General features: G+C 47.9%; 1 protein-coding gene across 1 annotated transcript in view; it reads right to left on the bottom strand.

Moving 5' to 3' along the window:
- fbrsl1 (fibrosin-like 1) overlaps positions 1-17,500 on the bottom strand; it is a 263,194-nt gene that overhangs the window by 79,357 nt on the left and 166,337 nt on the right. The window contains exon 5 of the mRNA XM_056592471.1: positions 14,461-14,490. Coding sequence (XP_056448446.1) covers positions 14,461-14,490 — 30 coding nt within the window. The remainder of the gene's footprint in view (positions 1-14,460; positions 14,491-17,500) is intronic.

Below are 17,500 nucleotides of genomic sequence, written 5' to 3'. Positions count from 1 at the left end.
TTAGCAAGTGGCAGTGTCGTTGGCTGATCTTTATTAGCCCTGCTGATCACTTCAGAGGGCTGCGGTTAACCCCCCTAATGTGTCACATGAACAGGAGCTAGCTAGCTAGCTGATCTGCCTCACACCGGTTCTTCGCATGGCACGGTTGTTAGCTAGCATGAACTCACATGACCCCACATATGCTGCTTAATGTGTCTCATGTATGTGTGTACATGTGTGTGTGTGTGTGTGTGTGTGTGTGTGTGTGTGTGTGTGTGTGTGTGCGTGTGTGTGTGTGCGTGTGTGTGTGTGTGTTTGTGTGGGTGTGTGTGTCTGAGTGTGTGTGCGTGTGGATGTATGTGTGTAAACTGATTATGTCTAGACAGCTAAATTAAATGATTAAATGATTTTAGGTTAATGTCGCGGAGTTGGTGCCACATGCGCTCAAGCAACTGTTTATGAGTGAAAATGTTGTTCCTTATTACTGTGTGCATATTTAAAATATAATTAATCCAATAAACCTGCAACACAGAGCTGAGCTGCCACACCTCATATACTGCTCAACCATGCTAAACCAAAAAGCGACCACTATCTTCCCAAGTATTTTTACTGTGTCGTCTATTTTTTATCATACTTAACGTTATGTATTTCCCTTCAGTGTGTTCTGTGTGTGTGTGTGTGCAGCCTCTCTTCTCCAGAACCTTCCTATGGGAACAGCTGTATCCCTGGTTGGCCTGCGTTGAACCTAGAGACAAACGCCAGCCCCCCCCCCCCCCCCCCCCCCCATGTATCAGCCCACTACTTCTTGTTCTACACTGTGGAAGACACGCCCTGCGTGTTACTGTCCTCCCCCCAGCCTCGGCCCCTAGTGTGTGTGTGTGGAGACACACAAACACACACACACACACACACACAGACACGCACACACACACACACTGACACACAAACACCAACTCAAGGCCTGTAGTACAACGGCTCTTCCTGAAACAGTCCCCATGTAAGTCATCAAGAAGCTCACTTTAAAGGAGCACTCTCAATTCTTTCTCCAGCACTACGGAGCTGCTGATAAATAACTTATGGAGGGGGGAGGGGGGTTGGAAATGTCTCTCTTATTACGAGCCTCGATTCATATTTTACCGTCCCCTGGGGTCCCCCCCATCTGTCCTGCACTTCAAACGCATCCAAACGCATCACAGATATTTCCCCTACACTGTCCTGTGGGACCTCTGTGAAGGTTTTTCACAGAGGAGGGGTACGACAGAGCCAGGAGCTTTAAAATACATAACATGTTAAAAGCATCTCTCCCATCACCTTCCGTCTATTCTCCATGGATAGAAGAGAGGATTTGAGGAGTGGAAAGATGGCGAGAGAGGGAAATATAGAGGGAGAACGAGCACGAGAGACAGAGAGAGAGGGGAAGAGCATGAATGGGAGAATGTAGGGGGAGTTGTAGGGGATTTGTGCTTGAGGATTTGTGGTCTGGCTCGGAGCTGCCTCTCCCCTCTGTCAAATTACAGCGAGTCCAACAACTTGGCTTTTTCTCACATGCAATTACAAATTAGTCCATTAAGCTGTCGGCTGGCTGTCCTTTCTCTTCGTGAGCTGGGGGGAGGGCTGCTGGTTATGCGTGGTTACGTGTGTGTGTGTGCGTGTGCGTGTGTGTGTGTGTGCGTGCTCGCCTGTGAGGGCTTGAAGGTATGTGTGCATGCAGGCTCATATGGGTGTGTGGTGGGAAGGGAGCAGATGGAAGGGACCTTCCCTGGGTGGGAGATGGCAGTTTTCAAGACACATAACTAGGCAAACAAGCAAACCGACAGTAGTAATTTCATGTGATGTCGACGGTAATTGTTTCTGATGTTGCAGTTAGCGGTGTAGGGGGGGGGGGGGGGGGGGGTTGGGGGCCGAGCCTGCTTGTTCGCTCATGGAGAGGCGGTTATGGAATATATAAACGCAGGCAGCTTGTTCAGAGGATAGAAAAACTGGGGCGGCCATCTTAAGGTATACCTTAACACGACATCTCCCCCGCCGCATCCCTTGTTGGCTAGAGGCGCGTCCCTCTGTATCCATGCCAACGCTGTATCCATGACAACACTGTCAACCACGCACGGAATTATGTGGGCAGTGACGGATTGCAACAATTGAAATGTATCTCATGTTTTTTTACGAAAACGGAGCATAAACGAGCCTTAAGAAAGAGGCAGAGGCAGTGTTGGAGGACGCGCCGATCTGTGAGGCCGTCAAATACATCGCATCATGCGGACGGATAATTTATTTCACTGATATTACCAATGAGAAAAATTGACAATGAACCTCATTTTCTTAAGTACCTTCTTCGTATGCCATGGTCGTCTCTCGCTTGAAATGTCACCACACCGCCCCCACAATTTTCGCGACGTTTTTTGCCGGTAACCGTATACTTTCAGTAAACGCGTTCCCGTTCGTGACCGTATCGAACGGTATAAACAAGCCTCAAGGGCGACGTTTCCTCAGGGTTTTCAGACAACAACACGTGCATGAGTCCAAATTGCTGTGAATGTAAAGTGAACAGGCAGAGCCTTGCTCACGCCGTTGCTGGACTGAAAGGATCCGAATGTGCCCAACCCTGGACATACACAGCTTCCTTCTACTAAGACCTTGAGTCTCTCCTGCTTTTTGAAAGAAGCCTATTCACAATCTCGGGCAAATTCAATTTGAGCTGGAGCGTTTGAATAAGGTGCATAATTCAACGCGCCCAATAATGTATGACCACAGGAAACCCAGTAGGGTAGTACATACAGAGTGTTCATCCATTCAAAAGTTGCTTCTATGAATAAATAGATGAGAAACACAGTGATTAGGGTGACTGGGAGGAACCGGCGGGCGGGGTCGGGGAACCTTTCTTCCGGCTTGGGCGGCTAAGGTGGCAGCTCCTGGAAGGGGCTTTTAGAAGCCGGCTCCACACCTCCTCACGGGGCCCCTGGAAGCACCTCTGCCAAAACACCGGCCCCTGCAGATCGCTGCTCGGTCAATCCGGGCATTAACTCAGCGGCGGACTCACACACAACAGGGCCTCCCCCTCCGCCTGGCTCCGAGGTCCACCGGCCCCAGCCAGTTGCTAAGTGTCAAAGCCCAGATGGCTACTTCTACCCCTGTCTTACCCCATGGGCCCTGGGCGGAAAAGAACACAACCCCAGTGTCTCCTATTAACAGACCAGTCTCAATTTACATCAGACATAGAGCTAATGAACCCACGCAGGAGTTGGTCCCAGCACGGGGCTAAAGACCGACTCTAGCTCAGTGCTAATGACCTTGCGTCGCGGGAACCCCCCCCCCCCCCCCCTCCCCCTTACCCCCAGACACCCCTGATCCCCCTTACCCGCCAATCACATCGACCGGCACTGGTTTACCATGTGCCGTGGCTTTCATCCAGTTGTGCGGAGAGAGAGAGAGAGAGAGAGAGAGAGAGAGAGAGAGAGAGAGAGAGAGAGAGAGAGAGAGAGAGAGAGAGAGAGAGAGAGAGAGAGAGAGAGAGAGAGAGAGAGAGAGAGAGAGAGAGAGAGAGAGAGAGAGAGAGAGAGAGAAGCAGCATGCTGGGACCACAAAGGAGAGCTGCCATGCAAAGGAGGGGCCGGGGGGGGGATGGACTGAGATGGGGTATAAGCCTGTGTGTGTGTGTGTGTGTGTGGGGTTGGGGGTATTAGGGGGACCCAGGGTGGATTTAACTAGCAGGGATCTTACAGATTTAAAAGCACTGCAAAAAAATGCATGCAGTCCGATTGGACAGGAGGCCACGGTGAAGCGTTGCGGCCATCTGAGGAACGTCCCAGCGGGACGCCTAATAAGCCCCGTGCAATCTTTCGACCCATATTCAATCAATAAAAAAGCAGTTAAAAAAGCTCCTATTTTTACCCAACCACCACCCCCTCTCCTCTCAGCACGCCCCCCCCCCCCCCCCTTGCCCCCCCCACCCTCCCTGAATCACTGCCTGCTGCACTGCCTGCCATCTGGAACCCACTTTCATTTTATAATCCAACTGTCATTAAAATGCTTCTTGGCAGTTTACAGCTCGTTCACCCTGTGCAGATGTGGGCAGCCATCTTCAGACCAAAGCCCCTCTGATCAAAAAGCTCCATGCTGTCAGACAGAACACTTGCCACCCCGGGGCGAGCCCAGGTCCTAACAGGACCTTCGTCCTAGCCTCCTTATCCTTCACCACGCGTTATTTAGTTATCTCGGCGGTGCTCTGTTGTTTATCCCCCCCCCCCCCCCCCCCCCCTCCGTCCCCCCCTCTAGGGTGCAGGTCAACTACAGAAGTTACAGAGCTACTGTGAGTGGTTTGTGTGTGTGTGTGTGTGTGTGTGTGTGTGTGTGTGTGTGTGTGTGTGGGAATGTGTGTGTGTGTGTGTGTGTGTGTGTGTGTGTGTGTGTGTGTGTGTGAGTGTGTGAGATGTCAAACAGTTTGGTTTGAAATAGATTTTTGATGAGCTGTTGAGCAGGGCCTGTTCCTCCTTTTACAGTGGATGGTAAGTACTTGGCGCAATATTAGCTTGTTAAATCCACGTTTATTTTAAAACATGTAAGTCATCGCAGTGATTTATTCAACCTTATTCATCATACATTCATTCTTTTAAAAGTATAATTTGTCTGATTTAAAAAACGTTGACACAATGACCCAAACCTATCAAACTAAGCACCTGCCTCTGATACATACAATATAGCAGCCTTTGCTAAAAAGCCACTTTAATTTAGCCCACTGGAGCACCACTGCCATACCAACCAATGTGTCTCAAAGTCAGGCCAGAGCTGCCGTGCGTTGACTGTGCACACACACACACACACACACACACACACACACACACACACACACACACACACACACACACACACACACACACACACACACACACACACACACACACACACACACACACACACAAACAACGTGCCATGATTTTCCACCCAGGCCAAACCAGTGCACAAAGCCTCCTGGCTGCAGCGGTGGCCTGGCGTCCATGGCGTTAATGCGGCCACCGGGTGTTCACTGAGCTCCCCTAAAGCCGGTGACGCACGTTGCTGTTGTTTGGCAGCTGTCCCGGTGTCACATCCCGGGCCATATTCTGCCTGTCAGTGCCATGTGTTAGCTCTCTTCAGCGCCCCTGCGGTTTCATGCCAATCAATGCCACACCACACTCCCCCTCCCCTCCCCCTCCAACTCCCTCCTGCCCTGTGGCATCACCGTGGGCCGGCACTAATGAAGTCAAACCCACTTAATGGATGCCCCCTACTTGCTTCGTCTGCGGCACTTTGCAGCACCGGGGGCGAGCTGAATAGTCTTAATGCCGTCCCCTGCTCGCCGTCGGCTGTGCAGCACTTAGGGGGGGGGGGAGCGAGCGCAGTGCCCCCCGCTTCTGGTGTTCGTTAAAGTCGGAAGCATCGGCGGGGTCAACCGCCATTACACAAATGAGTCCTCGGTGATTAGGAACATGCCGGCAAGCACCAAATGCCCCCTCGTAAAAGAAAGACCCAGCGAGGAGTTTAACAGTTAACTTGGAAGGGAGGGGTCGGAGGTGTGTGAACCCATTTAAAGCCCACTCTAAGGCGTAAAAAAACACGAAAATAACTGCCCAATAACATGAGTGGCAGGGCACTGCTAGTACCTTCCTCTTCTTCTTCTTCTTCTTCTTCTCCTGCTCAGCAACCCTTAAGCCTTGAAATCCCCCAGTAAGGTTTTTGCGGAGCCCCCTTTGATACAGTAATGTTTGGGCCTGTATTCCTCCAGGCCACTGTACCCTCTCCCTGGTGGCTGCAGATCAAAGCGGCTGGTTTGGGCCATGTGGGGCTGCCCTGGCTGGGCTTTCTGCAGTAATTGAAGGCAGCTGGCCTCTGTGTGTTTTGGTCCAGGTCTCTGTATGCTCTCCTGGGTTCCTCCGCTCTCGCTCCACACACACGTACATACATGCACGTGCTTGAGCTCGCGCCCCACACACACACACACACACACACACACACACACACACACACACACACACACACACACACACACACACACACACACACACACACACACACACACACACACACACACACACACACAGACATGCACATGCACACACACATGCATGCCGCATACAGACAGATGTTCACACACACTCACATTCACACACATAGACAGACACTGCCAAGCACACACACACACAGACATGCACATGCACACACACATGCATGCCGCATACAGACAGATGTTCACACACACTCACATTCACACACATAGACAGACACTGCCAAGCACACACACACACACACACACACACACACACACACACACACACACACACACACACACACACACACACACACACACACACACACACACACACACACACACACACACACACACACACACACACACGTATGCAAGCCGGCACACATACACACTCCATCACCCAAAGAAAGCTACCCCAGTGCGAGGGTCCTTGGAGCTTGAGGTCTGGCTCTGGCTGGCCGTCCAATGGGCATCAGTGTGTTTGGATTGGAGCAGAAATGCTCAAGTGAGTCGCTGGAGGAAGACAGGGGTATTTTTACCCCCACAAGTGGGAGAGAGCTCTCGACTGCCATTCTGTCTCTCACTGTCCATCACTGCCATTATGAGCCAACCAGATGACCCAGCCCCCAGCTGCCAAGACAGGGCTTTTCACAATCGAGCCCCCCGGAGGAAAAAGAATGGGCAGAACCAGAAAAAAAATGAAACACAAGACATATGCCATACCTAGAATTTTTCCTTACTAACATTACGTCAAATTTCTCAAGAGAAATAAAATTGCTCCAACTGACCTCTCTGTCTGTAAGTGTTTTAGTCGCTTTCATTTCTGAGCTCCTTTCTTTTTTACTGATGTATTCCTGGGCATCGAGAAAGAAGGACGGTTCTTTGGGGAAACATTATCCACAATGGCACCGGCTTCTTAATAACAGCAGGGAATTCTATATTTGTCTCTGATTGCGTACGCCATTTTGCGGAGGAAAAGCAAGTCCTGTTGCATTAGGGAGGCCAGTGGAGACATGCCAAGGCTGCTAGACATGAGAGCTAGTGCGTCAGTTCCAGGCACCAAAACACACGCACTGACTCGCACATACTTACACACACACATACACACGCCTGCAGTGCATTTTCAGCCAAGAGAAATGTGTAAGTAATTACTGTCCAACCATGTTTATTGAATAAAAATCCACTTAGGTATTATGTTTATGCCCGATCCAAAACACTCAAATCGTACATATATGTACACAGAAAATACTTGTGTGTCTTTTATTTGGTCCCTTGCTCTGCAGATAACATCTGTGCTCAATGTGGAGCCCATTTTAGGTTTATTACTCATGTGGAAAAATGTATATAGTACTTGGATTGTTATTCAAATACAGGCCTTTTGATAGTCAGTGAGTTGGCTGCATGGCCGTTTTTTAAACAAAAACTCATTGACTCCACCCTTGATGAATGTGTTCCACCATAGTTGCGCTTCAAGGAACTTATAACATGAAGAAAATGTTACACATTACCTGGTTAAGGCATTTTGTGTATTAAAGGCTAAGATCTCCCTTTAATTCATGCGATCAAAATCAATACGTCAAGGTCATGCTACAATCTATTATCCGTACAATCGAAAAATCGGTTATATTAAGCCATGGGTCTAAACTAATCTCCAAATAATTTGATTTGCTACGAAACATCAAGAACGTTAGATCGTACAAAGAATCAGAGAAAACCTAACTCTGTACCTCTTTCGCCTGTCGGCTTGGCAGAAACTTGCACAAACAATTCAGTATACAGATAGTATAAAACCAAAACTGTGCCATTCAACGATGTGGTATTACTGTGACAGCCCCCTTGTGTTGATAATAACATGGAGTGTCATGGTGGGTGACCAGCATGGGGGGGGATGAAGCCAGGCACTGCCGTCATCTCGCCCCGCCGTGTCAACACAACTGACCAGACCTCAAGCAGAAAATCGTCAAACAGTCCGTATCGCCGGGCCCTTTACAGACCATTCTCTGGCTATTACCTCCAGGCGGCTGGCTCACAGGTGGGGAAAGACGCGTTTGAAGGATGCAACATCTAAAAAAACATAGGGTCAGAGAGGCCTGTCGAGAAACAAATACAGAGTCCTGGCACGGGTCCGAGCGGCGATAATTTCCACTATAACTCTGATCACATGCTGTCAGGCGTGTCCGAATAGTTTTTATTCCTCCGGAGTGTTGCTGTGTTAAAGGAAGTGAAAGAGGAGCCGAGGGGGAGCTGCGATTTCAAACCAAAACAAAGAAAATAATAATTCTATGCCAAGCCCAACAATTCCTGTCGGAGCTAAAAGGGCTCCGCGAGTGAAGTGGAAAGATTACAGTCTAGTACCGCGGAGGTCACCGGACCTCCACTAGCCCCGAGATGAGCCTTTCGTTGGTTTGTTGGCCACAAATCATTATATTTTTCGTCCCTGATGAACGTCGATGCGATGATCAGGAGCCGGCTACCGAATGCCACAGCGGTGACGTCTGCTATGTCGGTAATGCCCCGGCATGACACGCATAGCTAGCGACAGGCTAGCCATGTTTGCTGATGTCATCCGGCCAGCCTGGAGAGGCTGCTAGCGCTGCTGTCGTCACGGCTCTCGTTCAAAAACACCCCGCACTAAAGCTTGCCTCTGTACCCTACCCAACACCTTGAACAACACCATGTTGACTTCTTGTTAAGTATTAACACGCGCACACACACACACAACCATTCGCACAAGGACAGACGCTCGCACACAAACGCAAAAAGGGAATGTACAGAAACACACCCAATTATACGTGTATTCAAACACTCGTACACACACACGGGTGCAATCTGTAGCCGTATGTGTCATACTGCAAAAAGATTAAGAACCACTTTTTTCAATTCAGTGACATATCTTAATGTGCTCCTAGATCACCGCATACTTACACACTAAATGTGCAACAGATGTACCCCTTAACAACCAGGGGAAGAAGAGAACAACCGCAAGCACATGATGACGAGCCATCCCTAGATGAGAGAATGTTACAAAGGGTTCAATATAAATTCAAGTTAGGTAAGTGCTTCCAGATACGCTTTAATGAAAACCAAGGAGAGCAGATACCAACACACACAGCCCTCGCAATCCGCCCTACACACACACACACACACACACACACACACACACACACACACACACACACACACACACACACACACACACACACACACACACACACACACACACACACACACACACACACACACACACACAAACACAGATATTCACGCAGACACACACACACACACACACACACACACACACACACACACACACACACACACACACACACACACACACACACACACACACACACACACACACACACACACACACACACACACACACAAAGCTTTCAACAGAAATGTAAAACAACACAATTGATTCAATTGTTGATATTGTTTTTGGCCCAAAAGTGGTCAATAAACACAACAGCAAATATGTAGCCAAATGTTAATATGTGCTACACAAGAAAACACTGCGTTGATAGCGACAACAACAGCTGAATAATGGCGGAGCAGTGCTGGAGAGAGCTGTAGGGAGGGAAAGAACCATGGTGCGGCGAAAAAAAACAACAACAATCTCCATAATAAGGTGTGTGTTGGTCTTGTCAGTTTGAATCTCCCAGTGCCTGTGGGGAACAGAATGTAACCAGTCAACTCCGGTCTCCTTTTCTTCCCGAACCACTTTGTACTGCTGGCGGCGAGGGTAGGTGTGTGTGTGTGTGTGTGTGTGTGTGTGTGTGTGTGTGTGTGTGTGTGTGTGTGTGTGTGTGTGTGTGTGTGTGTGTGTGTGTGTGTGTGTGTGTGTGTGTGTGTGTGTGTGTGTGTGAGGCAATGCGTTGTGCTGCCTCAGCCCTTGCTGCAGGTGCCCCTCATATGATGTCATTAAGGAGATGAGGACGGATGATCACTTGTCTTAAAACATTAAGCCGTCCCTGTTCTCGGCCTCCTCCCTTCTTCCATAAAGGAGAAACCTGTTATGAGGTGTGAGAGTAGCCTGGTAGGGGGGGGGGGGCTGCTCTCCCGGATACCAGCACTCCAGGAGACCAATCGGGGACTGTTGAGGCAGGGATATAGCGTAGTGTGGAGATGGACACTGTACTGGATGTCAGAATGCATTGAGCAGCAACTAATGGCCTTCTGAACAGCTGGGGATCTGAGCCCAATATGTGCACGTTGTGGTGGGGTCAGTACGATATCTAGAGCCGTCACAAAATCCAGAGAATACAACCCGAGAAACGAGTACGGTACTCAAGACAGCGTTGAGTGAGCAAGCCAGAAAGGGAGAGATAAAACCACCGGGAGGGATCAACCAAATGATGGGAAGTCAGTGATAATAAACCTTAGGTCCTGACTAGCTCCGCTGGCAGAACACGGCTTCCCCCCCTGCCAGGGTTAAGGCTAGAGTTCCCACAGGGCTTGTCTATGCCATGCCTGGGAAGAACTTTTTTAAAAATAGCGACCACATAACTATGATTTACATGAGATCATATCCTTTGGCTGCAGGTGTACAGTGACATTGGGGGATGGGAGAATCCCCCCCCCCCCCCCCCTCGCCAGAGATGCCTCGCTAGCCCCCAACCATCACCCCCCCCTCTCTACCGCCCCCAACCCCCTCTCCCTGGGTTGATACATCACCTGGGACGACAGCAGCGTAGCACTAGCTGACGAGTTATTGCCGATAAACCGGGGGAGAGACGCCGCGGCGCGTCGAAATACGGAATTCACTTGGCACACCGCAATGAGATAAGGGGCGGGGGGGGGGGGGGGGAATCAAAGTGTCAATCAAACGGACCGTGCGCTGTCCTGGTGGATGAGTGTAAACCACAGGCATAATAAAAAGGGCATTTTTTTAGACCCTGATCAGAAAGGACTCTTAAGAATCAAATGATAAGCTAAGAATGTTTGAATAAGAGAAAACGTAAGAATGAATAGAATTGTTGTGTTGTACTATTTCAAGAGAATTTGTAGAATGTGTTTATGAGGAACGTCTGTGAATTTTGTGAATATTCGGCCCTGAGTAGCCCCCGAGAAAAAAAGCTGGGGACCAATCAGGATTAGCCAGTCCCTGGACTGCTGGAGCCATGGAAGCCTCAGTGCATGGCTGCCCACCTGACCAGAAGAGTTTCAGTGATAACTCGGCCCCCAACCCACGCACGCACGCACACAGACGCACACGCACGCGCACACGCACACACACACACACACACACACACACACACACACACACACACACCCAAGCACCCACCCATCCACCCACCAATCCACCCACCAATCCACCCACCCACACACACACACAAGGAGAGGTACATTAGCCGAAGACGCTAACAATCTAGGACCCAGACAGCAACGGTGTTATTTGCAAAACACAGTAGGAGTGAAACTGGAGGAGCTGCAGAGTGAGGTGGGGTAATGGAGATGGTATTACACTTGAGCAAATGGAGACACAGACACACTTTTGCTCTCTATTTTCCTCTCCAGTAAAAGAAAATGACCATCTTGCCATGAAGTGCCTCAGGCAGACGGTGTCAGAAGGTCCTGGGGTTTGTGGCTGGAGGGAGACGGTTGGTGGTGGTCGTGGTCGAAAACAAGACTGTGTTTATGGTGGACGTACGCATGCGGTTCTTATGAAGATCAATCCACCGCTGCTTGTAATTTCATTAATTGTCGCGAAAGAAATACATAATCCAATGCAGTTTGTGTAGTACGTCAAACATAGTCCCATGAGACATAAGAATCTCATTAGTCTGACATGTTTTGGCAACACATTTGGTTCCCAATTATATCTAATATTGTCCTTGTGACATCACGCTAATTCAGATATCAGTATTGCACAAGAACAGATGCTTCTGTGAGCTAATGGCCAACACATGTTTGGAGGGCGGGTTGGTGGTGGTGGTGGCGGGGGATGTAGTTCATCAACAGATAGTCCCCGCAACAAATAAATGACATGTTTGGATGGCATTTAAATTAATGATGTTCATATTCCACCACGAGGCCTGAAACAAACCTTTGAGTGCACAGAGTCCCCCTGTTGTGGAGGCAATTTCCCCAGCATGTTGTGAGTCTCTCTTCATGCACTTCTAATTTAGCACTGGCTTCTCAGAAGCAAGGCCGACGCTTGCTTCAGCTAAGACGTAACTCTGAGACAGAAGAAGATGAATGTCTGGAAGGATGCGTTCTACCCACAAGGTTTCTTCAAGGGGCAGTCATTAGAGAAGCTAGCGTATTTTATGATGGTGAGGTCATACCAGACAGGGGGCTTTCTTTACAAATCAAAAATAATGAATCTAACACAAACGCCACATAAACCAGGACTTCGCAGAGAAACACTAATACTTGATTCAACGGATACAAAGAGTTTGTATCACATCAACTGAAGATGCTATCCATCTATTTGCACATCTATCTATAGTTTATTCTTGAGGATTACCCTTTCCTCTGACCTTGACATGGTCCATGTACTGTCCTGCCCGGGACATTCAAATCTAATTTCCCTGTGGATGATTGCACCCTGAGGGCCCATGGTTGAGGAGAACATTTGAACCGAGTTCATCCCTAGGTCCCTGTCAGTGTAGCTGCAGGTAACTGGTGATATCACATAGAAGCAGCCTTTGTTTGGTTGGAGACAGAAGGAGCGGGCACCTGTTTTCAGAGAAAATTCTAGCTGCAAATTAACAGCGCAGAGAGGAGGCAATTACAAATGACACTGTTTGTCCATTCGGAAAGGAAAATTTAAAAGTTCTTTCAGCTGTGACAGGTTTTTCTCTCATTGTGGTCACCATCATTATGGTGATACGTACTCAAGGTGCTAAGGAAGGAATGAAAACACCCTTAGTTCCCCCATGCATGTCATACCTCTTGCATTCCTGTCAAATACAGGAAGGGAATGACCTTTTCGTGGCTACGACCAGAAAGCAGAACAGCGAATATATTGTATCGCATACATGACGATGAGAGGTTGTTATTCTTTCCATAGGTCATCTTGGAAGGATTACATTTGTCAAGTCGTCAGAGATGTCCTACCTAATATGGCTTTGATTGAAGACACAGGTCCATCAACATCAACAGTGGCCTTGTTGAGGGGAAGTGCTCTCTGTACTTACCTTTGGACCAGAACAATCTCATAACAAGCGATCAACAAGAAAAACAACCAGCAAGAACTGGAACAGACCCAGGGTTGATAACGTAAACAGTTAAAGGACTATTTTTATATTGCGCTTTTCAGACCAGGGGCCTCGCAAATCGTTTTCAATTATTTCATCACATTCACCCATTCATACGCTGACACATGAGTTTAGTTGCGCTTCAGGGAATGGACTACCTTATTACTTCTGTCTGTGATTCATTCCTCACCACATCCATCCCTGCCTCCCTCCATCCAACTTTCCTTCCACCATTCCTTCCTTCCAAGCATCCTTCCATCCTTTCTTCCTTTGTGTGATCCTTCGTTCCATTTCTCCATCGTTCCTTTGTTTGTTCCTTCCTCTCCCCCCCTCTCACTCCCCACCCCCTCCCCGCTGTGATGTCATTCAGCGGTATGGAGAGTGACAGCCCTGCAAGTCATGTCAACCACCAGTCAGCCTCCTCTTCCGCCTCAATGAAGAGATAAAAGCCTATTGACTTGCCAGGCTCCAGTTAATGCAAATTGGGGTGCTGCTATCAATGTATTATTTATGGGGAGCGCTGGAGACATTTCCACAGAACTGGGAGCTAAGCTTACAGGAGATTAGCCATGCTATCTCATTCATTTACAGGACGTAATTGGTAAATTGTTGGGGGGAATTAGACTGCGTGAGGCTTCCCATAGGCGCTGCATCTGGTAATCGGGTGGCTGTCGTCAGCCAACCACCTTTGAGACTCGCGATAAACACGGAAACACGGTAATCAAATTGGTACGACCGATAGGCTACATCTGTCAAGCGGTCTGATGGATAACGACGGATGGCACCACAGCTATTATGAAGTAATTGAATTTCACGTGGAAAAAGTAGCCTAGACTGATAGCTTTCCGTTATATAATGACACCCATAAACAGCGCATTTGTATTCAGGAATGTACTTTGAAATTCCAAATTAAACCATTATGCGGTAAATATAGATTAAATCACCACACTTACATTTTAACTATATATATCCACAGGCTCGAAAGAAAAAAAAACATCTTAAGAGCGATATTGTTTCAAAATAAAATACTTTGTAGACTGCCTCTTTCTTGTCAGTGTCATTAACGTTGTGAACTGCAAATGATGAACAGTGACAGGGCCGTGTCGTTTGTCTCATCGCGTCTCATCGTTCCTCGCTAGCGTCGACCCCCCGTGCCCAGCTTCCACCTTTTTGACGAGCGCCCGGGTTGGTTATTTGCGAGCGCCGATTCATGTGTTTCGCAGGCAAATAAACAGAACAGAAGGGGCGTCTTACCTTGTCATCGACGTCACTCTCGCTGTCACACTGCAAGACAAAACAGAGAGACAGGGAGGGGATATGAGGAATCATTCATGTGCCCCTGCTCATCCCCCCCCCCCCCACCCCCCCCCCGTTTCCACCCCCCTATCGACCCCTCCCATAGCATCTCACAGAGCACATGTTATTTTTGCGCAAAACTTCACCTTCTCTGACAGCTTTCAGTAATAATAACAAAAGAGGCGGTGTTGGTGGTGGCGGTGGTGGGGGTGGGGGTGTGGGGTGGATTCTGATAGACTGAAAGAGTTTTTTTTTTTTCTCCCGAGTTTCAAAGTGCCGTGGCAGCACCACAATAATTCTATTCTGTGGTTTTTCCTTTCGTAAATTCAAAGCTGTGACTCGGAAAAAAGACTGAAAAACAAATAATTCCAACGGTGCGCCATTAAGAGGCCGCTCAATCACTTTTCCTTTCAGCCGTCGCTTGTCAGTCAGCCCTTCTCAGAGAACCGCCGGAGCAGACAATTGCGGCCCAAGGACACTCTGCGCGGGCTATTCAGTCAGGTATTTAAAATGTGTCTCATGACAAACTAATAATTTTTCTTTGCAGGTACTGCTGAACCGAATGAATGGCGAATAAGGCTTTCGTTCTGAAGTAAAACAGGTTGGACAAGAGACCTGAAAGAAAGATTCATTCCTCTATTGAGCGAGGACAAATAAGGATTTTGTGGAATGTTTACGTTCTTAAATACATTTTTTCTCTGGTTTCAAGCTCTGAAACAGATGATGCAGTATTATCTTTTACTTGGCTTATACATCATGATTTACTATTTGGTCATTTAGTTGCTTGTTTGGTCACACTTAACAGTAGTAGGTAATTTCATTAGTCATTAATTAACATAAGTAAATGCAGCATAACCATTAACTAAATTAATATGTTAATATTTTCAAATGGTATTCATGTCAACTAAGACATTGCCCTAACCCCAACACTAACCCACTAACCCTGGCCTCCTATGCTCTATAATTATGATAATGCTTATTTCGGCATTAACTAATGTTACTAAATGGTTAATTAATGTACCCTTTATGTATAGTGTGACAGACTATTTTATCCAAAGCAACCTACAATAAAAACACCTCGGTTCCATTTTTTTCCTCTAAGAACCAGCAGCAACGCAGTCAGGCTTCTTGCTAAAAGATGCCTACAGGTAGACTGCAGGGAGATGGCTTTCAACCCACAATCTTTCGACCGGCCCAACAAATTGACTTCTAGACTACTCTGACCCCTGTTATTATTTTGGACCTGTGGCTCACACTGTATTGGCTAGCACGTCTGGACAACACAGAGCAAGGTGAGATGGATGAAACTGTGCTGTGGGCGGAGCTGCATTGGCCCTCACAGCAGGAGCCATGTGGAGGGAAGAGAGTGCAGGGAGGGAAGGGACCCCCAGAGTGACAAGGGGGTTAGGGTTCCCGTTCAGGGGGGGGAATGCTTCCAATCAGTCAATGAAGTCTTTGTGGCAACATGTTTAAGTGGACCCTCTCTATTTTGTTTAACTCCCTTTCAGGGTTGCTTCACAATGTGGTGGAGTGTTTGGGAGGTGGGGCTTGTGTGTCAGTGTGTGTGTGTGTGTGTGTGCGTGTGTGCATGTGCTGGGTGGGTGGAGAGGGGTTGGGGGGGGGGGGGGCGGGGGGGGGGGGGGGGGGGGGGGGGGGTGTTCTGGGTCCATAGCAGCATTGCGATTCTTTGTTAGGAGTGCGGTTGGTCAAAATGTATAATTAAGTAACGAGAGCAATCAGGACAATGGCTCAATGGCTACGATCTGTTCTCTGAGGTTGAACACGTGCACACGCACACACACACACGCACACGCACGCACACGCACGCACACGCACACACACACACACACACACACACACACACACACACACACACACAGACACACACAGAATGCTATCTACTTGTTTGCAAAGGAACTCTGTGCTTCCAGGGGTCTTAAGACCACCCTCCTGTCCTCCAGTAGAGCCCTATTCTCCGGCTTTGTGTTGCTGTTCCAAGGAGGGCTTAAACACATGCCTGGGGGCTCCAGTTGTGCAAATTGAACACCAGGCCTTCTCATCGTTGAAACAAACACCTCGATGAGTTGATCTAAACAAAATTTGAAGTGAATTGAACCATTCTTCCTTTCTCTCATTATGCATTTGCTCTCCATGATTACAGAGCGATCTGAACAAAAATGATAAAGAAATAACAAGAAAACTTTTGATTTCTTCTTTCATTCCACAGAATATTACTAGTTATAGGTTCTCCTGACATTAATATTTAAATGAACGTTTCTCTCTCAAGCCTCAATTAAAATGCCATGGTGCTATTTCAATCTGAATCTGAGAAAATGGCCACAATTATTTGCAATGTCCCTTTTCCTTGAGGTTTCTTTTGCGAGGTATAATTTCCGGGCTGGGGCTTGTCAAAAGACCTTTATTCCAGAAAGCAGGGCATTAAGTAAGAGGAAGCTGCTCAGGCTTCTTGTCAATCACATCCCTATTCAGGCTAAGGACTCTGGACAAATTAATTGTCATCTATTTCTATACAACTTGTTACTGGCACATCACAACCTGTAATCACCACCCATTAGTTTCCTCTTGTCGCTCTTTCATTGTGTGTGTTTCTTTAAAGAATAACACATGCAAAACAATTCAAGTCCAACCGGTTCCATCCAGTTAACAAAACCAATTTATAAATGTACACAACGTTGAGTAAAAGTTGCAAAGAATATCCCCCGTTTTCTTTAAAAAACCTTCAAAACGGGGACTGAAGGTTGTTGTTTATTTTCCTGTGGAGGTGTTGAAGCCCTGCTTCCACATCCCCCCCCCCCCCCCCAAACCCAGGGCGGAGTTGGCTGCAAAAACAAATGAGGTCCAGCTAGGCAAATAGTGTGGTTCTGCTCATAGGGGAGAACATGACAACCCTTCTGTCTTGTAATCTTCATGGGCCGATGACGGCAGCACACACAAAGAAAGACGGAAGAAGAAAGTGTTGCAGAAGAAGAGAGGAGGA

The sequence above is a fragment of the Gadus chalcogrammus genome, chromosome 6 (assembly GCF_026213295.1).
Source record: "Gadus chalcogrammus isolate NIFS_2021 chromosome 6, NIFS_Gcha_1.0, whole genome shotgun sequence".
Lineage (NCBI taxonomy): Eukaryota > Metazoa > Chordata > Actinopteri > Gadiformes > Gadidae > Gadus > Gadus chalcogrammus.
Note: the sequence above shows the minus strand (reverse complement) of the source record. Positions and strands in the feature narration are given on the sequence as shown.